The 25520-nt window shown below is 36.1% G+C and overlaps 5 protein-coding genes across 11 annotated transcripts; 1 reads left to right on the top strand and 4 right to left on the bottom strand.

Moving 5' to 3' along the window:
• On the top strand, nucleotides 63–7747 carry LOC105171411. Of its 7 annotated transcripts, none has more exons than XM_011092516.2 (14): nucleotides 63–565; nucleotides 1294–1375; nucleotides 1892–1995; nucleotides 3529–3655; nucleotides 3845–3939; nucleotides 4394–4517; nucleotides 4682–4762; nucleotides 5080–5178; nucleotides 5646–5804; nucleotides 5900–5960; nucleotides 6069–6133; nucleotides 6402–6446; nucleotides 6660–6836; nucleotides 6940–7747. In XM_011092516.2, exons 1-14 carry the CDS (start codon nucleotides 528–530, stop codon nucleotides 7525–7527), a joined length of 1845 nt encoding a protein of 614 aa, XP_011090818.1. In that variant the 5' UTR covers nucleotides 63–527; the 3' UTR covers nucleotides 7528–7747. The 7 variants fall into 7 exon arrangements, with proteins under 7 accessions (XP_011090818.1, XP_011090816.1, XP_011090819.1 ...); XM_011092514.2 differs by having other exon boundaries at nucleotides 68–565; nucleotides 5643–5804; XM_011092515.2 differs by having other exon boundaries at nucleotides 69–565; nucleotides 5643–5804; nucleotides 6072–6133.
• Nucleotides 7867–10995, bottom strand: LOC105171410. The gene is made up of 2 exons (XM_011092512.2): nucleotides 8604–10995; nucleotides 7867–8517 (listed from the first exon to the last, which is right to left on the bottom strand). Exons 1-2 carry the CDS (start codon nucleotides 10680–10682, stop codon nucleotides 8077–8079), a joined length of 2520 nt encoding a protein of 839 aa, XP_011090814.1. The 5' UTR covers nucleotides 10683–10995; the 3' UTR covers nucleotides 7867–8076.
• Nucleotides 13620–15603, bottom strand: LOC105171409 (guanylate kinase 2, chloroplastic/mitochondrial). The gene is made up of 2 exons (XM_011092511.2): nucleotides 14494–15603; nucleotides 13620–14063 (listed from the first exon to the last, which is right to left on the bottom strand). Exon 1 carries the CDS (start codon nucleotides 15444–15446, stop codon nucleotides 14505–14507), a length of 942 nt encoding a protein of 313 aa, XP_011090813.1. The 5' UTR covers nucleotides 15447–15603; the 3' UTR covers nucleotides 13620–14063; nucleotides 14494–14504.
• On the bottom strand, nucleotides 15900–21033 carry LOC105171408 (mitogen-activated protein kinase 16). Its single transcript, XM_011092510.2, has 10 exons — nucleotides 20420–21033; nucleotides 18909–19317; nucleotides 18613–18740; nucleotides 18418–18477; nucleotides 18147–18296; nucleotides 17884–18039; nucleotides 17585–17796; nucleotides 17343–17444; nucleotides 17057–17217; nucleotides 15900–16646 (listed from the first exon to the last, which is right to left on the bottom strand). The coding sequence occupies exons 1-10, from the start codon at nucleotides 20441–20443 to the stop codon at nucleotides 16447–16449; spliced, it is 1602 nt and encodes a 533-aa protein (XP_011090812.1). The 5' UTR covers nucleotides 20444–21033; the 3' UTR covers nucleotides 15900–16446.
• On the bottom strand, nucleotides 22464–24229 carry LOC105171407 (endo-1,3;1,4-beta-D-glucanase-like). The gene is made up of 7 exons (XM_011092509.2): nucleotides 24027–24229; nucleotides 23945–23966; nucleotides 23745–23862; nucleotides 23451–23541; nucleotides 23015–23104; nucleotides 22831–22931; nucleotides 22464–22742 (listed from the first exon to the last, which is right to left on the bottom strand). Exons 1-7 carry the CDS (start codon nucleotides 24172–24174, stop codon nucleotides 22602–22604), a joined length of 711 nt encoding a protein of 236 aa, XP_011090811.1. The 5' UTR covers nucleotides 24175–24229; the 3' UTR covers nucleotides 22464–22601.

The raw sequence follows: 25520 nt of genomic DNA, 5'->3' as shown, positions 1-25520 counted from the left end.
GACCTTTAATTTTAGCCAAACAAGTAGTTATTTTAATATTTGGATTGATTGCTTGATTATATAAGTATAAAACAATCCTTTTTGCAAAGAACACATTTTAAAGAATTAGAATTTAGTGTGGTGAAATGATGCAATTGAAATTGAGGGAGACGGTTCAGAATAATGAAAATACGTGGCACAAAATGTAATTTACCCAAAAATAAAACGTCTTTCATCCCTTTTCTGTAATCAAGAAAGACAACGAAAGCCAACAAACAGAAAAACAAATAAAGGGGTCGGGTTCCTGTTTAATTCTTTCTTTTCCTCTGATAAAAGAATAGAACAATCATAACAGCCTTTGTCAGTGCCAATTCTTTTTCAATTTTTGCACTTTTTCATCGAGGAAAATGCATATTCTTGTATCCGTTTTGTTTCTTGAATGAAAACAAAGGCTGTTATTTGCATGATTTATTCTCATTTCTATTTTCTTGTCAAAATGAAGTAGGGGTTGGGGTAGGGGGAGAGGATCTTGATTGCTTGAATCTCGTATGGAACAGCTTATCAATTTCATTATAAGACCACCCAGGTAAAGAGATCACATCTTTTATCTTTTCTTTTGTTAATTTCAATCCTTTTCCCTTACATGCGCATGCAGTTCCGGTATATATATGTTTGTGTGCGCGTCTGTGTGTATAGATGTTCAAGTTTCAATTTTTTCGAAGCCTGACGTGGATATTTTTGGGGGTTCTAGGCTTGTCCTTTATTCACTGAATTCTTGTTGGGTACATTTTTTGTTCATTCGTTTCTTTAAAATATTTTACTTCTGGATTCTTCTTATTATTGTTCGTATTTCCTGCTCTTATGGCCAGATATTTCAGACATTTTTCATGCGGAAAGCTGGAGGGCCAAATGTGTTTCACAAATTTTCTTTTCTTCATTAATAGTCTTTCTTATTAAGTTGTTTGAGCTTGTTTTAGGCTTTCTAGTAAAGGGGCATTCGGAAGGGGCATTCGGAAGGTTCTTTTATGTATGTGAGGAATGTCTGATTTACAATGAATTGCCAATGTTTAGGAGGGATCCTGGAATGCAGCAAACCTTTTCTGCGCTATTTTTGTACAATATGGTTAAGTACTGTTTGATTTGATGGATAATATATGCATGCACATATACATATATATCTGACGGAAATAGTTATTGGTTTTAAATGGTAATGTATGTCAATTAAATGGCTAATCCCAAAAGTCCAGTTTTTCAGCTTATGTGACCAGACTACTTGACTTAACCAACTACCTGGCCTTTTTTTTTGGATGACAGAGCTGAATACGATCCAAAAGAAGATCTATTAGATGAAGAGTTTATGCTGAAAGGCAAGTGGTACCACAGGAAAGATTTGGAGGTAAGAGGCTACAGGTGCATGATATTGATGTGTGGCTCTCTTGCCCTCTCTATCAGTAAAATTAATTGATAGGTTCCTAAAGAGTGCCAATCTCTAAGTTGCTGCTGAATTAAGAGGGGTTGATCTGAGTGCATTGGTAAATCATGATGCAACATATTCTGTTCCATTTTTCCGCATGTCCTTTTTCTTGTATTTTTGGCATTGTGAAATGGACAAGAGAAGGTCATGTTGTTTCTTAACAACAGATTCTTTAGACATGAACACTAAGACCCTATGTTACTCAATTACACTTTACCCGAAACCCCTCTTTCAAATTGAAGAACTGACTTCCATATAAAAGCTTATTGTAAGGAGTTTTTTTGTCAGTTTCACATAAAAAACCACAAACACACACCCGGGGGGGGGGGGGGCTGGGTTTGGGTTAATCCTCCATGGAGGAAATATATCGTTGTATTTTGTTTGGATAATTACTATAATGGGGCATCTTAAAAACTAATTGCTTCTTTCATCCTGCAGGTTACAAATAGTCGAGGGGATGTTCTTCAATGTAGCCATTACATGCCTATTATCTGTCCTGAAGGAACTAAACTGCCATGTGTGATCTATTGCCATGGAAATAGGTTAGTTATTTTGATAAATGGAGAACTCTTCTGATGCAATTCAATGAAGTTATTTTATCAATCCTCTTCCATTTGTGTGAAAACCCAACCCCCCCCCCCGGGGGGGGGGGGGTCTGGGTTTGGGTTAATCCTCCATGGAGGAAATATATCGTTGTATTTTGTTTGGATAATTACTATAATGGGGCATCTTAAAAACTAATTGCTTCTTTCATCCTGCAGGTTACAAATAGTCGAGGGGATGTTCTTCAATGTAGCCATTACATGCCTATTATCTGTCCTGAAGGAACTAAACTGCCATGTGTGATCTATTGCCATGGAAATAGGTTAGTTATTTTGATAAATGGAGAACTCTTCTGATGCAATTCAATGAAGTTATTTTATCAATCCTCTTCCATTTGTGTGAATGTTCAGCCATGGTAATTAATAAATGAGTGATATCTGAACTTCTTGGATGCGGGTGGGTCAAAACTAGTCGCTGATGAAATTGTTCTGATTCAACAAGTGGGTAGATCTTGTGTACTTAACAGAGATGCTTTGAACTAAAATCTGATATCCCCATCTCATGTGGGTTGCCGACTTGTTTCTCCCATCCACATTCTGTGTCAGCTCTGCTTCCTCTTTGGATTGAATTAAGAGACATTTCCTTATTTTACTATACTCAGCTTAGACTTATTCTGTGTTCAATGCATTCACAGGCCCTCAAACATTAACAACCACTGTAATTTTATTGAACCTTCTTCTAAGGAAATTTGATTGGGGAATCTGATGGGGTGAGGGGTTGAAAAGAGAAAAGTGAATTTTCACAGATTGAGGTTTCCTCTGGTCCCTCATTTTTGTGCTTTTAAAGCCTTTTATGGTCATCAGTTACCAAATCTGGGAATGTGGATTCACATAAAAGAACTAGTCAATTTTGCATAATGGTACTTGTTATAGTTTGAATCAGTAGTTCAGAGCAGAATGCATTTTCCGATTTCGTTGATGAACTCGAAAGTCCAAATTCTGTTTGAATGTCAAAAAGCCTAATGATTGAAAGACGAATATATTGTATGACGTGGGAGCTGATTATGTTTTACGATTCTACTTTAAGAACATCAAAGACCTCCAAGAGAAACACTACATCTAAGTAAATTTCTGTGTTCCCAAACCGGGAATGAGACATACACAGAGAGAAATAAAAGAGAAAAAAATATAGACTCAGTAATTTGTTTCCCATCATGAGCTTGAGTTGAAAATTGATGCTCCAATATTTTGAATGTGTATCTGTTGAAAATCGAGAGCGAACTAACAAATTTATATTTACTTGTTAGCATGTTTCACAGTGATATTATTTGAATCGGGTTCTGTGTTGCAAGTCCCATCGCCAAACAATGACCAGGGAACAAATAATTTGAAAATGGAATTCCGCACTTTTCCTTGAATGTTAGACAGTAGGGCTTTTGTTCTGTGTTTAGATGTTTTAGGGCTATAAAGTTTAAATTTTTCATGCTTCCAATTTCATTTACTAATTAGCTCCCTATCTTGATCTTTCTTCAGTGGTTGCCGAACAGATGCCAGTGAAGCTGCTGTTATATTGTTGCCATCAAACATCACAGTTTTCACTCTTGATTTTTCTGGTTCTGGACTCTCTGGAGGAGAGCATGTGACTCTGGGCTGGAATGAAGTAAGTGGCTTGTTAATTTACCATCCTCATCTCATCTTAGCAGACCTCATTACGTCTGTGGAGGACAGCTGAACTCATCTGAAATTTAAGAGGAAAAGTTTTATTTGACAGATAAAATGTTGGCAGATGTTAATTTCTTTGGACCATATTGCTAATATGCTACTGAAAAGTTTGGTCTTTATCCTGCAGAAGGATGATCTAAAAGCTGTGGTTGATTATCTAAGGGCAGATGGGAATGTTTCTTTAATTGGTTTGTGGGGCCGCTCCATGGGTGCTGTTACTAGGTTAGTAAGTCTCTTTCATCTCCTTCTGTTGCATTTGCACCGATAAGTGCCATATATGGTTATTACTATGCTTACATTCTTCATAATTCTCCAATGGGTTCTTGATCCATTAGAAGTGAACTCTGAACAGAAAAAGTTCTTTAGATATATGTAATTTAGTTGGCCATTTACGAGGATTCAATTCCCAGGTAAAGCTATGTTGTTTTTATCAATATGCTTCCTTGAGACTATGTTTTTCTATGAGCAAATAACTCCTGAAAGATATGCCCTCTATGTACTCCTTAGGAGTACGAAAAGAAAGAGCTAACTTGTCTGGCTGTTAGGTGTATATTATTTTGTATTCATGTGACATATAGTAGGCGTGAATATTATGGATCATTTTGACTCAAGTTCCAGATATCCTATATCAGCAAGGATTCTGTCAAAATGTGACATGACTACCTGCTTATTTCAGCATGATGTATGGAGCTGAGGATCCTTCAATCGCAGGAATGGTTCTGGATAGCCCATTTTCTGATTTGGTTGACTTGATGATGGAACTGGTTGATAGTTACAAAGTTCCGCTTCCTAAATTCACTGTAAGCTAACCAATTTATTAAAGCTAGTTTGGCCCAGTATGGGCACTAGACCCATGTCAATTTCATGTGAAGGCCAGATGGTGTCTATTTGATTCTTTAGCCTTCTGTCACTGCTTCTTTGGCATGCTGTTTGTCTAACATATTTTTTTTTTTTTATTTTTTAGGTTAAGTTTGCAATCCACTATATGCGAAGAGCAATTCAGAAAAAGGCAAAATTTGACATACTGGAATTGAACACAATCAAGGTGGAGAACAGTCATCTTAAATCACGAGCTTGCCAACAATTATTCTTCTTTTCACTTACGATATGTGTTGCCTTTATTAAAAGAAAGTGTTCTCCTTGACTTCATGAGACTATTCTTTTAAGAAGTTGTTTAGAAATTTTCACTAACTTTTATAAATGAACCTAGACTATGGTTATACCAACCAAGATTGTGTTTGGAAAAAAAAATAATCAACTCAATGTTCAAACAAAAAGCCATCAGAGAGCATTCACTTGCGAACTATTCTAGTAACTACTTCTGTTGTAATTAACCAAGGTGGAATTTTCTCATATTTTCAGGTTGCAAAATCTTGCTTCGTTCCAGTTCTTTTTGGTCATGCAATTGATGATGATTTCATACAACCCCATCATTCTGATAATATTTTTGATGCTTATGTGGTAATTCTTTTTCTTTGTCAAATCTTTTTCCATTCTGCTCTTACTTTGGTTATGAGCTATCTTTCTTTTCAGTGTGCTTATCTACATTTTACCTAAAAGAAATATTTAGTATTTTCACTTGTTTTATGCATTTTTAGTTTCACCAACAATGTTAGTCGGAGAAACTCTCACATATATATCCCCCGTGATGAAAAAATTGTATCTTTGGAAATCTTGTTGACTTTTTCTTAGTAGAGCGACTCCATGGAAATAAAATTGCGCAACTTCACTTGCTTCTTATATCTTTTCACTTGAAATTTGGAGTAACTTTTAAAGGTAGAACTCAAATGCGGAATATCAGTTTGCATTACCAGAAACTGGGTATACATCTAAGACGGATTGTGTATCTGCAATTTCGAATCAGTTTTGCACCTTCTTTTTTACTTCCTGCGTTTCTACCCTATAATTATTTGCCTCTGATTCAGCAGGGTGACAAAAATATTATCAAATTTGAGGGTGATCACAACTCTCCCCGCCCTCAATTTTATTTTGATTCTGTGAGTATTTTTTTCAACAATGTATTACAACCTCCAGAGGATGACATAGTGGTTTCATATTTTGACTTGACAAATGATGATTTCAGCAAGGTAAATTACTTGTTTTGGATAGAGTTATCGGTTTTGACTGAGTGTTGGTGGCTACATATCTGACGTCCATAAAACTTTTGTCTTACAATCATCAGGGTAGGTGGAGCACGGTCCATGATGAGGAGTTCGCTGATGAATTATTGGATTCACCTGTTGGTGTGTGTTTAATATTATCTATTCCTGTCTTTCTGTAATTTTCAATTTTAGTTTCTGTGTTTCTTGAAGAGGTATACTTTCTCATGAAAATTGAAAATTCGCATTCAGCAGCTACTAGCACCGAGGACACCCTTAAGCAACTTCGCTCCAAGAAACCTATGAGTACTGTAGTGGTAAGCTAAGGTTTCTGATGTTCAGGCGACATTCTATTGGGTTTATCCATGAAAACCTGTAATTTTTCACCACATTAAAATGGTCTGCTGAAAACGCGTTCTCTAACCGTTTTATCCCAGTAAAGATGAATTCTGACTGAGTTCTCCCCTCATTTCCGGAGGTGCTGATCTCTAATTTACATGATTATGTGGTTATGTTTGAATCAACCAAAATCAATTCTATTTTACAGTAGATAGTGATGATAGATCATTATGTTGTTATTTTCAGGTTCCTGTAGATATGTCATCCAATGATAATCAACCAGATTCCCGGGTACCTATAAAAAGTTTTGGCATAAATTTCCAGTATGCTGAAATTACTTTTTGATGTTTCACATTTTTGGACTTGATTTGTCTATACCTCATGGTTTCTAGTAAATTTACAGATATTTCTGACAGAGCAAGTTTCTTTTGCTATTAATTTGGGCAAATAATGCAGCTCTATAATACCACTGACAAACTGACATCAGATGTACCTACTCTGTAGGTGGAAAGTAGGGGGTCTGATTCATATTTATCACCGTCTAATATGATCAGTTTTGAACTCTCCGAAGGTAGTGGTCATGGTTCTCACGCACCTGGATTCAGAGATGACAATGAATACGTTGAGCACCCTCTTAATGCCTTGGCAGGTTTCCCAATCAATGTGGAAGAAGAAGAAAGGGTAAGTTCTTGGAGCATTTTAAGGGTGAAATCTCATACATTTACATTGTCCTGACCATAAATTAAGCATTATTTGCTTATATTTTGGTTGCTAAACTTTGCAGATGTTCACAGAGGCAGTAATTGAGTCACTAAAGGACTTGGAGGCGAGACAGACTTGTGTCCAGAAACCATCATCGAGTGGTGACACTTACCTCCCTAAGCCAGAACAAGCACTACCAAACGAAAAAACAAATTCCTTTCCTGCACTGAGTGACTCCTTAGAAACTTCAGTTTCCACCTCAGCAACCTTGGCATTCCATACGCCACTTCCCAACCCCGACAAAGTATTATCAGAATCTCCTTCAAAATGTTCTCCATCTTCTGGTGCAGAAAGTCAGGAAACTTCTTCTCATATTTGTTCATCAACATGCAACCACAGCTTACCTGATAATGACACAATGAATTGTTCAAAGGACAACTTAAATGTATTAAAGAACTCTAGGAGTGCTGCGGCTGCTCCACGTCCCACGCAAGAAGAAACAAGTAGGCTGACATCTCATAAAGACGCATCATCAGCCACTCCAAGGCCATCATCTGAGGTTGACATGGTGGATAGTACTACTGTTACTGTAAAAGTTGAGAAAAACACAACATCCAATGTCATAGATGGGTGGTTACGTCGTTGGGAACTCTTCTTCCGAAACAGATGATTTTATATGATTGAAAAAATGCAAAATTATATTGCATACAAGTTCGACTTTCTGATTTTTAACTCCAGTAATTATTCTTTCCTAGTTTCTATGTACAGGATGGAGATAATGTATTCAACAATAATTGATCTTAACGATGTGTAAGTCTTCTACCTATGAACATTTGGCTGTAAATCCTACTACGTATTATAGGTGTATATGCATGCACCAGTTATGACAATCTGGGGTTGGCTGCATTGTTATTTGCAATGGCTTCTGAGTGTCTATCCATCATGTGAATGTAATGACATGTTAGTAAAGGAGTATCGGTACTGACAAATGTTCTATAACAACATAGCATGCAAGAAAAGAATGCCGTCTGACTTTGAGATTATCAAGAGTCAGAAACTTAAATATTTTATTCAGCTTTGAGATGTACATCAATTATTAGATATATCAAGCAAAAGTAGAACAAAAGAATAGGCCTGCTCTATATGTGCTTCAGAATTTAAAAATCAAACAATGAGCTTAACTTTCTTGCTTCTGCATCTGGAAGATTATCTCCCTTGCTTATATGGGAACACATGTATCTTCTTCCAGCAACTTCATTGCTGTTTCAACAAGTGTGTGCATTTCTACTCTGTGCCGACAGAGGCCAACAGTTCCAGAGAAAATATTAAAACTCTCCAGCTCCGAAGTTGTCTCCATAACAGACTCGAGCTCCTTCTGGAGTCCCAGAGTCTGAAAAGTTCGTACATTTGTGTTATTTTCTCTCATCATCCAAATAGCCAACTCTATCGTGTACCTTCTTATGCTTGGAACTTTTATTGATGGATACTCATATTTCTTCAGAATCAGGAGAAGACGATGAGCCAGGTCGAATTCTCTAATTCCAGCTTTCCTGAACATGGTTTCTGAGTCTTGGGAACTCATAAATTTGAAAATGCATGATGCTGCTCCAATCATTACCTCCTGCAGTTTGTTCTCTTCTTTCATGATAACTTCAAGGATCTGCAAGAAAGGAATTGTTAGTGTGAAACTGTATAAACTATGCTAATTTTTGGTACAAGTCATAAAAATTGTTCATATTTACTTACAGTAGGAGCTGCAGCAGTTAGTCCTTTTAGTTGCTGAAAGCAGTCGCCTCTACTGTAAGCACATAAATTCCTCAAAATTCTAGCTGCATTTATGCGGAGCAAAGGAGCTTCCAAAGCTCTTATCAGATTCTCATTTAGCCTTAACTTCAGAATCCGTTGGCATGTATTCTTACTTTCCAGTGCCAGCATAGCTAGTGCTTCTCCAGCGACTTTTCTGACATGACTCTGATTTTCCGGTATCCCATCATTCAAGAAAATGTCGAACAATACTTTAAGAACTCCTCCTGTGCCCCCAATCCTCTCCGTTGCATCCTCTTCTATTGCCAGGCTTGTTAATATTTCTATTCCCAGTATTTGCAGCTCCGGTTGCTTTTCTCCGTGTCTCAGTATATCTCGGATATAGCTAATTGTAAAAACTATCTCTGAAATCTCTTTCCTGAGTTGCTTTCCTGCATCACCTGAGGTACTGGCCAGCATCTTCAGAACCTGCAGAGATCGTTTCACTGTCACAATCTGAGACGGAGTAGCCGTTGGATGCCTCAGTAGCCTCTCTTCTGCATGTATAAAGTCGATAATTTTCGGCAAGAGCCCTCTTGTATGGCCAATTTTTCCACAAATATCATGGTCACGAGCAAGTTTCTTCAAAATTTGAAGTCCCAGATGATTGAAAGACCAGGAGCCATAGTTTTCATTATCAAAGATAATTCTCTTCTCAGATATCTCGTCGCATGCTCCATTGTGGCTCCGGCTGGCATGCAGCAAGGACGATATCGATTCCAAGGCACCTGGGATTCCAGCAATCCTTAGCGAGTTCTGCCGTTTACCAGCCAGTTTCAACAAGATTTCTGCGGCTGAATACCTGATCTCTTCTTCTTCAGAGTCTTTCCAGTTCAACATCTCCACCAATCTTTCCATCACAGATAAATTGATCCCAATCTTCTGGAGAGTATCTTCAGAAAACCGTGGACTTGTGGAGAATTTCCTCAAGATTCTTGCTCCAATCAGCTGCTCATCAGGGGAGTTAGAATCCAGGAGTTCCATTGCAAACGAAACCATGTCCATTTTCAAGCCATCAAAGACGCTCCCGTTGACACATTTCGAGTATGCATCATAGAAAAACCTCCTGATTGAGATCAAACCAGACTCCCCCAATTCACACTCTTTGTTCACAGAATCCAGTAGCCTTCTAACACTGACTTTCCATTCCCAGTAGGCTTTCTCCAAGAGAAACAGCAGTGCCTCAGCCAAGGCCAACGAATAGAATATAATCAGAGCAGATTTCCTGTTCCTCTTATCTGAATCTCCCTTTTCTATATCCCCATAGTTTCGGTGCACGAGCTTAATCAGAGACAGAACTACACAGGCCGTGGCAGAAGCTAGTTGCAGCCAGTACAAAAGCTTGCTGACATTTCTGGATATAAACACCCATGGTGCATAAGGAAGAAGAGGGACCTCAGAACTCATCCACGTTCGAGTAGGCATCCTCTGCCCATCCCAATTCTTCCAGCTCGCCTGGTTTCCACTCCCCGATATCTCCCTGCGCTGGTTGCTGCCTATTCTGGAGGGAACTACCGGCCTACAAACCGCCTTCACCGTCTTGATGATGAAGTTTGAACTCGACTTAATAGCACGAAAGCTGTTGATCCCAACATTAGTAATGGACCATGTGGCCTGATGCTGCCACTCAAGCTCATGACTTCTGCTGAAAATTCGAGTCCCTTCAATTAACAATATAACCGTAATGAACCAGAAGTCAGTTCTATCAAGAGTGATGGCAAAACCACCGAGTAAAACAACTGTAGCCCAGATAAATCCTAAAGTTCCAATCCCAGATGCTGCTTTTTCCAGCACAGCAAGACGGAGCGCGAAAAGTGTCAGCTTTTTCTCCGGAGCTCTCACCGATGGCCTGATCACCCCTGCAGCATTTGTGGTACTGCTCGTTTTAGCATCGATGCTGCTAATCTGGGGCTCGAATATCGTCGGGCTGATGCTCCCGGCATCGCTAAGCTTAACGTTGAGCTCAGATATCTGCAGATGGACACTGCCTTCACTCTCCATGGGTGATGCCTTGTGATCCATTCTGTTCTTGGCCAAAATATGGGAGGTAAACTGAACTAGATGAATTGAAAACTTGGCTTGAGAAGTAGTATCAATGAAAAAAAGAATTCTTGATTGAATCAGGGAAATCAAACTGACATGAAATGAGAAGAGCAGCAGATACAGAGATCATAAATTCTTGGATGAATAAGGGAATTGTTGGGAGGTATATTTATACGTATATAAAATATAAACAGGAAGAAACTTGAGCTTTGGGGGCACGTTTTAGGATGTGGAAAAATGAGGAAAGTAAACTGTTAAGTTGCGTCTCTTTTGCCTTTTTTTCTTTGTGTTTCTTGGCAAGTTAGTTTTGTTTGCTGTTTTTGTTTTCCTTTTGTTGTTTGTTTCATCATTTTAAAATGTCTTGTCAGGCTGCAGCCTCTTTATATCCCACATGTATTTTACTAGTATATATCTATGGTATATGTAGAAAAATACGTACATTTTATCATACTCTATACGAGAAATAGATACAAAAACGCGTCAGTAATCATATGAAACACATCGTACTATGTTTCTTGGAGGGTTACTCAAAAAAGATTGAAAAAAGCCTCTTTTTCCCATAACAAAAAGGCAGTAAAGCTCTTCTTCTTTTTCCCCACACCCCTTTTTACTTCTTTTTTCTTATTTAATCAGCTTTGTATCATTAATGTTGTGAATTTAGTATTGTAATCCAGTCCCTGTAAAATTATGAAAATTCAGAATTTCATTCTGAGATACTTATTACATGAATATATCTCAACTTTTTCCTTCTCTTTTTTTGAATTATTTAAATTTTTTGCATAACACAAAGGTTAACCACCGAGTGAGAGAAAATCAGAAGTAATATTTGAATAATTTGACTTTCAATTTTAGTAACGCCATGGATGTTTAATCATTCGCACCCAAATGGGATCGATATAGAATTTAAATTAATTACAGAACGTATATAATGTATTCGTTATATATAGTATAAGGAGAGTGATTGAGGATACGCAATAAACTTAAAATGTAATTATGGAATTGAAACGAATTCAAAAAAAAAAAAAAATCAACTATCAAACAGGTTGTTTCCGCGTGTGAACGCTTTTTTCTTTCATATACAAATTGTACTCTTTTTTTAATTCGATCAGCTGATGATGATGGTCGTTAGTGATTTGTTAGAATGAATGATTCTTCGCCAATTAAGTTGTGATTACTAGAATTTTAATCATCATTAATTAATCAAATCGTAATAGTTTTGGATTAGGCAGGAAATGATTAACATGGATGAGTATGATTAGGTGTATAGGAAGTGTTATTAATGCGCAATTTGGCTGGATTTTATGGCTTGCAGGGTTGGGTAATAAGATGTGTTTTTGTGTCAAGTTAAAGGCTTCTTATTTCCTCCTATTGCTTTGAGTGTAAGAAAATGGTTTCTGCTCTTCTATGGCCTTATTTTTAGGGTTTGTGTATAGGGCTGTCAGCAGTTCATAGGCTGTTTGGATAATTTTGTTCTAAATTTTATTATAATTTTTATGTTTATATGACAATAACTGAATTTTAGAAATAAATTCTTGAAATATTTTAATAAAATAAAATTGTAAAACTTATAAAATTCAACATGATCATATTTTTTTTAAAACATATCATTATTTAAAAATAAATCAAGAACTTGGTATGGCTTTCTTAAGGGACTTCCGAGCTTTCGGTATCATATTTTCATATGTTATATAAGCTCTTTTATTAAACAAAAATTATCAAAAGTTTTATAGTTTATAAAACTCTCAACTACATTACAAAATATTTTAAAAAACTTATAAACTCATAGAGACGATGACCAATTCCTTTATAGATATTTAAATTTTCTTGAATTAAGAAAAGAAAATGGTTAAATTGGATAAAGTATTTTTAAATTTGGAACAGAATGTCCACTTTCTGGAGCAGGTACAATTTCAATTAATTAATCATATGTGATGAGGCAGCTCTAGCCACTGGCAGGAAATCCAGAGATATAAGGAGAATCTCAGTACAATGATCCAAGTGGTAGCAAGCATTTGCACATATTATTTTGTCCAAACATGAGAATGTATGAATAATTGCTACTTGTCTACCAACATATTAAATATTGTAGTAAGCTACAACGTTTGTATTTATTGCTTTAGTTGGTAATAACATACACAAATTTGCAGAAATAAGCAAGCACTATATTGTCACAATATTTCCTATTTTAGATGTACTTTTGGTTTCTACCTTTTTTGTCAAATTTCCTTGAAAAACTTTGTAAAAAGGGACTAAGGTGGAAAAAAGAGATTATCAGGAAATGAATTAGGTCTCAATTTCTCTCAACCTTCTTTCTTCTTCTTCCATCTCCCTCTCTGTTTCTGCAATTTATGTGTTGAATGTTACATATATGATCTGGGCATTACCACATTATGGGTCCCACATGATTTTATCAATTGCAACTCTTGCAAGATTGACTTGTACATTCTTGCCCTAATCAATGACTTATACCATGTGACCTAAAATACCAGGATACAGATATAACCAGTTTCTAGAGGATTTGTAGAGCAACTCGTTGATGATGTTGTTCTTACTTTGTTGTTGACTTTTGCTTAAAACTTGACGTCCCCGCCAGATTGTGGAATGAAATGAAAGGTCCTGTCTTCCTTCTATCCGTCGTGTATAAAATTTACATCATCTGTATAAAGTTTTTCAAAGAAAATTCTATACATATTGTGTAAAATTCAGAATAGAAGATCTGGTTCAACTCAGTCGCGCATTTTCAGCTCAGACAAAATTTTATACATCCATATTCCATACTGTACATGGCATCCATGGTTGGTGAGGATTCTACATTCCTCTGTATATAGAGATCAAGATTAGTATTTCAAACATGCCAGCCACATACCCACCGGCATGCAAAGTCAATGTATAATTCTATCAAATAAACAACTCAAGTTTCATGCAAGTGTCAATATTTCTTTTTTTCTGTCTCATTAATATAAAACATTAAAATCGGGTGGCGTCCAGTCCAAATCATGACACCTAGGTTACAATTAGGCAGTATGCATGCAGTTCAGGACTGGCCATAGAACTCAAAAGGCATCAAACTTTGATCTGTGCCATAGTTTTTCTTTATGTGTTATATCAAGAAGTCGCGATTTTAAACACAAATCAACTGTATCCAAAAAAAATGAAGAATGAGACTCCCACCATCAAGAACAATGTTTTTCTTGCAGAACTTCAATCTAATGCATCACAACTGCTTACAATCCCTGGTGAACTCAGTGGCGATTCCTGTGCATCTCCCAATATGCGTGTTTCACCGGGTTTTCTTCGTTTGATGCACATATTTCCAAGATGTCAGTTAATGGTCTTTCATTTTATGAAGAGTGGTGCATCCTTCAAAAGAAAACACAGAATTGAGCACCTTTGAGAAACAAGATGAAAGAATTATCCAAAGAGATAGGAAGCGTAAATATATGACACTAAACAATTCATATGATCACATTGTATGTGAAATTTGAACTCAGATACACACTGCCAGCATTGACTCCGGAAAATATAGTAACCTTACTCTCTGGCATCACTACTCTATGCAACCAAGGAACATTGCTCCAATTAAATTATAAAGGCGTAGGTAACTATTTATAATCTCGTTCAATGAATTATTAAATGGACTCATTAATCAACTGTTTCACATGAACAAATACCACAAAGTAAAATGTGTTAATAACAGATGAAGGAGAACAATAGCATTACAAATCAGTTTCAAAATTATCTCCAAGAAGTTTGAAGCAGGAACTATACTGATCTAATCACCAAACTTTACCTGGCGTTTATCTAAATCACTGCAATCCTCTGCTGCACTTTAGCCTTCTCGGCATCAATAATGGACTCCAACAGCTTCACCGAGCCCTCCAAGTCACCTTCTTTATTCACAACCACATAATCAAACTCCTTCAAATGCTTCAGCTCTTCCTTAGCTGACGCAACCCTCATGAGCAAAGCCTCTGTCGTCTCCGTTTTCCTATCAATCAATCTCTTCACCAGAGCCTCCTCGCTCTCGGCCACCAAAAACACAAAAACTGCACTATTTCTCAAGATCCTTCTCAGTGTTGCAGCACCCTGTATATCCACTCTCAACACAATGTCACACCCTTTTGCCATGTACTCCCTAATCTGCTGCTTTGGAATTCCCTTATAATCACCATACACCAATGCATACTCCAAGAGCTCATTTTTCTCAATCATTGATAAAAACTCCTCTTTGCTCATAAAGAAGTAATCTTTACCATCAACTTCTCCAGGCCTTTTCGCCCGGCTAGTTGCAGTAACCACAAAATGCAACTCTTCCCTAACTTCCCTCAATCTTTTGATCACAGCATCTTTTCCTACACCACTAGGACCGCTGATCACAATGATCAGAGGGTTCGGGGCCGGGACTATGGGTTGAGAGCTAAATGCTGAGCCCAAGGAGGCTTCCAGGGCCCGAAAAACTTCGGCCCGGCCCGCATAATCAGGGTGTGGAATTGGCACCACTGTGGGCGTCTTCGGGTCATCCATTATGGAATTTGTGGTGTTTTCTGAAACAAAGCTATGTGAATTTACCGAGACTTTTCTTTGGAACCCTAATCTTTGGGTCTTGGAATTCGACGGATGTATCGGACAAGAGCGCGAATCACCGAAAGGGTTCGTGAATATTGGGGAAAGGAAAAAAGGCTTGTGGTAGGATTTTGAAATAGAGAAGCAGAGCCTTCGGAATAGCATTGAATGTGTTGGCATTAGCAAAGCACACCGTTCAAGAATAATTCAACTTCAACCAAATCCTGGGAGTAACAATACGAAATTTGATGTGGGTGTCAAGTAAAACCAAAGATTTTTGCCGCCAATTATGAGATTAGGGTTTATCTGATTTATTTCTTTTGCTTTTTTAAGCTTTTTCTCGTTATTTCTTCTGGGTTTAACTTGGTTTCAAGGATTTCATGGGCCATGATTTGTTGGACCAGGCTTTGTGTCAGCACTGGGTTCAGTAAATTACTCTAAAAATGGGTCTAATTCTCAAATATGTTCTTTGCATTTAAATTTCAGATTGCATGATTTATTGTTCTTTTTTTTACTTTTCATCATCTTTGCCGAAGAAAGAATTAGCAAAAGCACATCAATGCGTATTGTTAAACATAATAAAAGCAGTCAGTTCGTGAGTTTACCGCTTGATTTCCTAACAAAGAGAAGCAGTAGAGTTATTCCCCTGAGTTCTTAAAGCAGGGATGATCAGCAAACGTCAGTTGTTGAATTACACAGTAATACAGGTATGATAAACAAGATCACTTCAAACAGTTGTTATAACAAGTCATGGAAATTAGGTAGAATCAACCAGGATCAAAAGATATTTCTGCTCTGCCTTCACACTCTCTGCAAATCTCTACTAATACACGAATCCCTGACTATCATTGCTTTTGGCAAAGAATCCGTGCTAGGTTATAGACTTAAACCTGTAACAAGAAGTCATCTAACGAGCGATGAGAACTGTAACACTTTAATAATCCAGAAGAGGGTAATGCCGAAATCTGTCACAAATTTGAATTTACAACTGACCAACTAATCTTGAAAGAGCTCGAAGATGACCCATTCCTTTAGTTGCGTGCTTGACTTAGCAACTTAGAGTCCATCCCTGTCAGCAGTTTTGTTTCATGAAGTTAATAACAATGCCTTCCAGCTGCACCTTGAGCAGCAACTTGCTGGCAGCATATAGATTGGATTTGGGCTCCATCCCATTGGACCTTCAGTGTTCTTCCCCCTTTAAATTCTTGCAGCTCGGGTGCTTTCTCGGGTAAGAAGAGCTAGGAACAATATATTGAGCTGGGATACCAAGATTCCTTGCCATATTTCGCTGGTCAGTAGCCTCTATTGATGCTGCTGCTGCTCCACAATTGTTATAACGCAAAACTGAACCAATAACCTTGCCTGGCCTTGCAGCTCCACCTGCCGAGATCACCATTGTTATCATAAAGTACCAAGAAGTAGAGATGCTCTCCTAAAAAGAGCATGATTGGCCAGGGAAAAGGCAAATAATATACTGGCAACTTTGGCAATTAAAACTGTGTGGTGTTCCATACAGTTGTTAAACTCATAAAAGTTGGTGATTACTGGAATTCTTCAGAAAAGTAGCATACAGTGAGCTGGCTGGTTTCATTTGTTCAGAAGTTTGGAAGTAACATAAATATTTAATTTGTGAGCCTTCATGAACCTGGAATCTCACATTTTCATTACATCAGAGAGATCCTATAACAGTAGTGAAAATTTACAACAGATATCAATTGCCAAGAGAATATAGTCTCTTGGATAAGATATCAGTAATAAGTTAATAGCTGTATTCAGTCAATTCAGAATACCTTGAACATTTTGAGGAACTTGGACAGGAAATCTTGTCATAGGTTGTACAGAAGACCGTCCCACTTGTGGTTTCTCAACTTCTTCAATGGAGCACTTAGAAAGATCATTGGCAACATCAATCATACTAGGGTTGGAGCTTTCTGAATATAATACACATGGCCTGTGCCCAACCAAAATCTTAGTGGCGCTATATGCAAAAGCATTAGATAAAATGGCAATTTCACTATTTCTGCACTATAACTCAAGATGCAGCATGGGGCGAAATTGAAGCACTAATGATCTTACCTAGGCAAAGATGATGAATGTTGTCTCTCAGGTGGACCGGCAGCTCCATTTCTGTAATGCTCCTCAAGATATGCAAATTGCTTCTTAAATTTGTCAACGGCACTGTACAAAAGGAGAACAAAATGAACAAATTGAGAAAAATGGCAAGACGAATAAATTCACTGATCTGGGAATCATGTCAGAAGATGTGAAGAGAACGACGAATAATAAAGTAATTACTCATGAAGTATCAAGGACAATACCTAGGGTACATGAAGCCTGTAGGTTCAGCTCCCTCTAAGAATTCCTTCAACATCTTTGGGTGATATTCTAGAATCTCTCTATATATCAACTCTCTAACATCCTCCTTCGTAATCCTTCGCCTTTCAAATTCAAATTCCATTTTAGTAACTGGTTGTGCAGAAGGTTCTCTCTCCACTCTAGCCAAGTTTCGGAAGTATGGATCTGCAAGAGCCTGCCAGTACACAACAATAACTTTTCAACAATTTTAAGTTACAAAGAAGTGCCGATATTCAAAAATTAGAAAGTTAAAATACTTGACCTCTTCTGCAGAAGGTCTATCCTTGGGGTCAAAAGCAAGCATTCTTTCTAACAAGCGAAGAGCAAGGGGGTCAGCATTTGGAAATTTGTACGTCAAAGGGATCGGCCTCTTTTTCCTCATGCTACTTAAGTATCGCCGAGCCTTTTCATTTCTTATCTGTCACATGGCATGATAAGAATAAATGACAAAGCTAACATCATTTTGAAATTTGAAGTTCTGTTTGCATAAAGAAAAAAGAAAAAAAGATCATCACATGCACACACCCTTGCAATGGTTTCAGGAGGTGGAGTTCCCAACAGATCAGTCATGAGGTCTAACTGGTGAACAACATTCTTCCCAGGGAATAGAGGTTTCCCAGTCAAAAGTTCAGCGAATATGCAACCAATACTCCAAATGTCAATTGCAGGGGTATACTGTAAAAGAGACCATACCAAAATACTTGTTACAAGTATACTCATTATTATCACAAAGGATGGATGCCGATAATGATAATCACAACCAACACAAATAATAAAGAGTCAAAAGGGACTGTACCTTAGAGAAAAAAGACCCACACAATTCAGGAGCTCTATACCACCTTGTTGCAACATAATCCTATAAGAATACCAAAGATGAGAAATTTATTCCCTCTTTCAAGTGCACAGCAGCTTCACGTGCAAATGAGCAGGCCTAATCGGTCTAAAAGAAATAAAATAGTGTGTGAGAAAATAAAGAAGAAAAACACCATACTGTCCAAAATATTGCTGTGGGAGTATCATTGAAGGCCACCCTTGCAAGACCAAAATCACAAATTTTTAGTTTGCAGTCAGCATTTGCTAAGATATTTTTTGGCTTCAAGTCCCGGTGGAACACATTAGCTGCATGGGGAAAAAAAACGATTTACAAGATCATACAAAATCAGAGCAATCAAGTTGAAAGAAGCATAAATGTTTGCATATTCTGCATCAAGGAAATAAGGTGCAACTGGATCAAGTAAACACTGAGAATGAATGGAATTATATTTGTAAAATTGTAGTAATTTTTACCTGTATGTATGTATTTCATGCCTCGAAGAAGCTGATAAAGAAAGAATTGGTAATGTTCTGGAGTCAAGTCATCATTTGCCTTAATGACCTGATGGAGATCTGATTCCATTAGTTCAAACACCACATATATGTCCTTGAATTCCCTTCGAGAAGGAGGCAGCAAAATGTGTTTGATCTCAACAATGTCGGGATGACGAAGGAGCCTAAGAAGCTTAATTTCCCGGAGAATGCGTGTGGCATCAGAGACATGTTCAAAGATATCGTTTATCTTTTTAATTGCCACTTTTTCTCCAAGATGGGTGTCATACGCAGAGCAGACAACACCATAGCTACCTTTGCCAATAACTTCCTCAATTCTATATCTGCTTCCTTCACCATATTCTGTGAAGAAATCTATTTCTGCAGAAGCCTGCAATTAAATATAAGATACTTTATTGTGTGGAAATGAACAAGACAATAATCACCTCCATCCAGCGTTCTCAGACAAACTTTTCTTTTGCCAAAGTATCACAATTTTATTCTGCATTCACACAGATCATGAAGGGAAAATCTAGAGAATTCAACTTGTTCAAGTCATTGAGACGTATAAAAACATGAACACTTCTTTATTCGCAGAACAATGTGTCCATGATACAGCTCAATATAGTGATAGAAAAGTGTCCAAAAGAAAATCTTTAGTGGAAATGACTCTGAATTAGATAACCACCTAAAAGGTCAAAAATCCCAGCCAAAATAAGACTGCGTCTAAAAATGAAACCAAAGAGAAAAGGCAGGAATAAAAGAAAGAGAAATTAAATATTTCATTTACGCCACTGCATTTGTCAGCAGTCCATGGTGCTTAATAAGACATGCTAGTCATCAATAAAGACAACAATGCCACATTCTTTTACTAATTGTATATCTTTAGAACCATATCCATTCCAGTTTGCCTACCCACCAGAGAACTTTTATTGATCAATTTCCAACCTCAGGCACAAAAGCATCAAGATTTCTCAAGTTTCTCATATAAACTTATCCATCAGAAACTGACAACTAATAACTACAATTCATCACAGAGCAATGCAGAGAAAAATCTAAAACCCTTATAGATCCTTCAAATCATGATGATCTTTAAGTAAGACGAGATGCACCTACAGCATAACCATAGAGAATGGCCTAAGTTAAAAGAGAACAAAAAATTGACAACTTGAACTTAAAAGACTATAGCAACCCAAGGAAACCAACTTCTACGAACTCAAAGCTCCGGGTATCTGCTCTGCTTCTTGAATGCCCTTTGAACTAAATTGTATTCCAAATATCAGAAACCACAAACCAGGTTTTTGCACAAAGATTGTCCTCCAAGGGCCCCTACTTGATAAAATTCACATATATATGGGAAGACAAAGTAAACATTTCAACCCACATTCAGAAATCAATAACGCAACGCAATAAATCATCCACATACGAGACCCACAGACCATTTAATTATTATGTTTAAGCGATTATACAGCTAAAAGCAAAGATAAGTATACCTTTTTTCTCTGATCAGGCTGCATATTTTAGCTAAAAAGCATCCAAAATGAGAAATCTACACTTAATACGTCGCAAGATTAGATCACATACAAACCAAGAAATGTTGACTTTTCGACTGACGACTCAAAATGTATTTTGGATCGGAAAATGAAGAGAGTTCAAAACATGTAGAAAAGAGAAATTTAAAGAAATCCCAGATGATATTTTCAAACGAAAACGAAGAAGTTGGTGACAAAAGGAAAGAGTTGATTCAAGAAACTGTCAATAACTAATTCTTTTGAAGATAAAATGGAAACTTCAATGGGGTCTCCAGAGCTGAAGACTTCCTCTGTCAGTGTCAGAAGATATTTCAAGGGGCTGAAGTCCGTATGAGGAATGAATGAAGACTTGCAGCTGGAAAATGGGACTCCCCCTAAATCGCCGGCGATGATGTCCAATGCAAAAATATACAAAAAGACAAATGAGGAGAGGAAGAACTACGCCGGTTGAAGGTTTAGAGAGAGAAGGATTCAAAGCAAAGCGTGTAAGCAGTCTCAGATCCTTAGAGAGAGCGAGCTTGGAGAAGTGGTCTGTGCTTTGTACACCTTCAACTTGGAATTGGGACAAAACAAAAAATGAAATGGATAATATCATTTCATCCCAATTAATAATAATAATCGATCATTTTTTTAAAATTATACATTTAATTATATTTTTTTTAATTATGCATCAATTACATAACAAATATATATATCATTTATCTGGATGGAAGATTGATAATTTAGGGTGTGCTCCTAGGTTTAATTTTGCATTCTGTTTTCTTTTTTGATTTTAGTTTGTAGTTGTGCATGTCCTAATATTCTTTAAAGTGAATATTAAAATATCCCCAATTATAAGTGTTTCATTTTAAATGAATTAACTCAAACGGTATACAAACTTAGTGACAAGCACATACCACATTTATTAATTATATCGCATTTAGTGGTCAAATATTTTTTTATTAAAAAAAAAAAGACAGAGAAAGAAAGAAGTGTCTGAAATGAAGCCATATCCATAGCCCAACAATTGTGAGTTGTGATCATCAACTCAGCAATAAAAGAGATGGGAATAATAAATTATGAGTTGAAACTTTTTGCATGTTACTCTAATCATTTCTTTCTTTCTTCTAACTATATTATTTTATCTATCTTTAGTTTTTTAATAATAATAATAATAATAATAATATAGGGATAGTTATATCGTCGTCTCCCAAAATTTTGATATAATTACATATGAATTTTCTGTAATTTAAAAAATTATATCTAATATTTTTGACGTTTGTTTTTATCTAACAAATAGATTCTTTGTTAGCAAAAATTCACGAAATTTATTAGCAGAAAAAATTAAATGAAAATTCGTATTTATCACAATTGACTTACTACTAACTTATTGCATATCAAATAAATCCTTTTGTAGCAGTGTAAATAAAGAATTTTTAAAAAGAGTGTAAGTACAATTTCAAAACTATTTTAGGAGAAGATATAATTCTATATTTTGTAGGAGAGGTATAAGTATAATTAGCTCAATTAATCTATACGAAAAAAAATAAAACGCCCAAGAAAAGAGAAGCTATTGGGCCAGAATAAATGCTCAAGTGGCTGTCAAAATCCAATACAGAATAATCTCAAATTAGCCACATTAGGGACATGACTTTTAATTCGCATGTTTTCTAGGAATTCTGCACATATTCAGACCACGCTCTCATTTATCCAACACACCTTCTGTATGGAAGCTTTCAAAGTTGAAGTTCCTACAAACGCTTTAATTATTAATTAATTATTTTTATATTATGTGTTGAAGTGTTGTTAGTGATGTTGTTGATGCTGCTCATATTCACCTTGATGCAGGATAGTTGCTCACTCTTGCATTGTCGTCATTTCCTTTGTAAATAGTGTTTCTTCTATAACTCGTGTTTTTGGTTTCCCCTTTTCTCTATTGGCTCTGTTTGTTGACTATGTGATGCTATATTGGTTAGATGGTTAGTTTGTTGGTGAGATTAGTTATGCAGAGGCGGCGCTCCATGTGTATTTAAGGAAGGCTGGATCTTTATTTTGCATACTTTTTAAATATGTAAAAACACAGATTTCTTATCCATGGCTCACAACACTTCTTGCTCTGCTTTCTACTTTAGTTTTTCTTCATTATGCTCGCCCTTTCCACGTTTTACTTGACATATTTGGTCAGCCAGTTCAACATATCCGAGTGAGACTCCAAAGCACTCTTCACTTCAAACTCGTCGTCATCGTTGTATCTCACAGTCCATCCGTGTCCAACGCCAGGAAATATTTTCACAAAGCTATCAACCTACAAGATAAACATATCGTTGATCGATCAATCATGCGATATCTAATACTTTGATAGTCATGGGAGAAGATGAATTTCAGTTTCTTGCCTCAGGTTTTGATGATAAAACGTCTTCTAGTTGCTTCACCATCTCAGGTGGTCCAATATGGTCAATCTCTGCTCCCAGTATAGCAATTGGGGTTTTCACCTCTGAAATTCCGTATAATCATAGGATAAAATCAATTCTTTGGATATAATATGACATAGAAATTCAAGAATTGGGAAATTGTTACCATTTATTTCTTCTACTGTGATTGGACCCGGATGCAACACGACTGCAGCCTCAATACAGTCATATTTTGCCAGTCTCACTGCCACCATACCTACCATAGAAAGGGCAAAACATAGACATCTGAGCTGCAAAAGTTTGGTTATATCATAAGTTGTAACAGTTCAAACTTTGCGTTTCAACTATGGTCCCGTCACCAAAGTAAATATTGAAACACAAATCAATAATCACTAGAGGGCCATTGTTGCGACTTTTGCACTTTGCCACATTTTCCGATCGATTTTGTGCCGGAAAAACATTACACGCAGTGCACCGCAAATTGTAAAAAGAGACATATTTCAGATGACAAATTATAATTTATCCTAAAAATAATACAAGAAAAAACTATAAGAATGGCTCTTGTTTAAGGAAAAAGGTAAGAAACAATCAAATAGTAGTACCTCCCCAGCAAAAACCTGCAGCTCCAATTTTGGACACTCCTTTGCTTTTCAAGGCAGCAATTATAGTCCTAGCATCGTCACATCCTCTATCCTAAATACAACAATAACACAAAACTTCAACAAATCCAACAATTGAAGTTTTCTTTTTCCACTTTCCAAACAAAGTAGTAAAGGGTATTTTTTCCACTCCATGCCTCAATTTCCAAGACTGCTAATCACTAAACCCTAAGTGCAAAATCATCATTAAAATAATAATAATAATATAAGACAACAAGGGCAAGAAGAAAAACAAACCGGGGGATGAGTGTCGACCCATCCTTGTCCAGCTTTTTCTAGAGTGAATTTATCACCGTAGTAGAAATCAGGAACCACAACCAAGAATCCTGATTCCGCAACTTTGTCTGCAAGCTTCCTACATCATAGTAATTAATTAGGGCAAAACATGTCATTTCCCAAATACAGTGACTAACATTTGCAAAATCGAAAAAATATACCTTAGTTTTGGAACTTCCCACCCTGCAAAACAAATCCCAGATCACGAAGGAATGAATAAATACATTACAAATAAATTGATTCCAAATGCATCAGCAAGGAAAATGATAGCAAGCTTGGAGTCCTGATCACCAGTGACGTATGTGTTAAAGCCCCCAATTTGTTGGACATGTCCTGCTCCAGATGCTGGGTCGAGGGTTGGTGGATTATGAGCGCACTGAGGTCCTGACATGATCTGTTTTCTGTGTTATGACTCTGCTGTAATTTTCACTCTGTTTAGGATGAATGCATAAAGGCATTATAATAATGCTTCACTAGAATGAGCATATGTCACTGCTTACATCAGCGTGTTTTGTACAGATAAAAAAGGAAAAATAAAGATAAATAAGTATGTGTTAAAAATATTGTGTATGTTTGGATTTATTTTTGGAGATAATATAAATTAAGTATGGTATGTTTGATATTATTTAGTGGGAGACAAAAATTACTGTCCATTGTCAAATCATATTTTTTTTATATATATGTATGAGTATGTATATAATTTTTTTAATTGTAGCTGACAAAAAATAAATGAGTCATTGTTTCAAAACATTTCAAAAACACCACCAAAACTTCCAAAACAAATCAAGACAAGCATTGTCCATGTTGGAGATGGATAAAAAATGAAACCAAACACTATACTAGAGTTTGCAAAAAAATTATTTTTAGAAAATTTAATATTAATCAAAAAGTATAATTAAAATAAAATATATAATAAAAATATGGTGGATCGTGATCTTTTTTTTTAAACTAAAATCATGAACAGCATCAGTAACTTCAAAGTTCAAACCTTTTCTTAAAAAAAAATATTAATTAATTAGATGAGATCCGTCGATATCTTACAGAAATTTTTTACTGGTTCACTCTTTTTTGTAAAATTGAGATAATAAATGGACATAACATAAAATTAGATGTCAAAATATAATAATAATCATATTTGAATTAATTAATTTCAGTAACTTCAAAGTTCAAACCTTTTCTTAAAAAAAAATATTAATTAATTAGATGAGATCCGTCGATATCTTACAGAAATTTTTTACTGGTTCACTCTTTTTTGTAAAATTGAGATAATAAATGGACATAACATAAAATTAGATGTCAAAATATAATAATGATCATAGTTGAATTAAATATTTATTTAGGCTAAATTAATTTACTAAATTTATTAATTGAGTATATTTGTGCTTGTGTATATTTAATTGAATTAAATATTCACATGAGTTTTTAATTGAGTATTTTATTTAATTGAATTAAATAATAAAAATATATTATTATTGGGCTTGATTTAATTTGTTGGATAAATTAAAACAAGTCCGATCCAAATATTAGGTATGTAAAAGTTTAAAAGACTAGATATTTAAAACACACTATAATACTATGTCATAAGATTCTTTCCCTCTTGCATCAGCCATTAACAACGAATCTTTCCCCCTTTCTCCATGGTTTTGAGTTCTCCTTAAAGCATATTCAAGTTTAGAACAAGAAGAAATTATTTACACTAATCAATAGTGCAAAACGGTTTCGATTCCTTTTCGGATC

The sequence above is a fragment of the Sesamum indicum genome, linkage group LG10 (assembly GCF_000512975.1).
Source record: "Sesamum indicum cultivar Zhongzhi No. 13 linkage group LG10, S_indicum_v1.0, whole genome shotgun sequence".
Lineage (NCBI taxonomy): Eukaryota > Viridiplantae > Streptophyta > Magnoliopsida > Lamiales > Pedaliaceae > Sesamum > Sesamum indicum.
This window is presented reverse-complemented; position numbering and strand designations above follow the sequence as displayed.

Coding starts and splice junctions, on each gene's coding strand:
- LOC105171408 (XM_011092510.2), bottom strand. CDS start 20,443: ATGCAGCCTGATCAGAGAAAAAAG. Junction 18,478..18,612: donor CCACAGCAATATTTTGGACA/GTATGGTGTTTT, acceptor GTATTCTTATAG/GATTATGTTGCAACAAGGTG. Junction 16,647..17,056: donor AGTTCCTCAAAATGTTCAAG/GTATTCTGAATT, acceptor TGATCTCGGCAG/GTGGAGCTGCAAGGCCAGGC.
- LOC105171410 (XM_011092512.2), bottom strand. CDS start 10,682: ATGGATCACAAGGCATCACCCATGGAGAGTGAAGGCAGTGTCCATCTG. Junction 8,518..8,603: donor TAACTGCTGCAGCTCCTACT/GTAAGTAAATAT, acceptor CCTTTCTTGCAG/ATCCTTGAAGTTATCATGAA.
- LOC105171411 (XM_011092514.2), top strand. CDS start 528: ATGGAACAGCTTATCAATTTCATTATAAGACCACCCAG. Junction 1,996..3,528: donor ATCTATTGCCATGGAAATAG/GTTAGTTATTTT, acceptor ATCTTTCTTCAG/TGGTTGCCGAACAGATGCCA. Junction 4,763..5,079: donor TGGAATTGAACACAATCAAG/GTGGAGAACAGT, acceptor TCATATTTTCAG/GTTGCAAAATCTTGCTTCGT.
- LOC105171407 (XM_011092509.2), bottom strand. CDS start 24,174: ATGTCAGGACCTCAGTGCGCTCATAATCCACCAACCCTCGACCCAGCA. Junction 23,863..23,944: donor TGGGAAGTTCCAAAACTAAG/GTATATTTTTTC, acceptor ACTATGATGTAG/GAAGCTTGCAGACAAAGTTG. Junction 23,542..23,744: donor GGGTCGACACTCATCCCCCG/GTTTGTTTTTCT, acceptor TGTTGTATTTAG/GATAGAGGATGTGACGATGC.
- LOC105171409 (XM_011092511.2), bottom strand. CDS start 15,446: ATGCCAACACATTCAATGCTATTCCGAAGGCTCTGCTTCTCTATTTCA.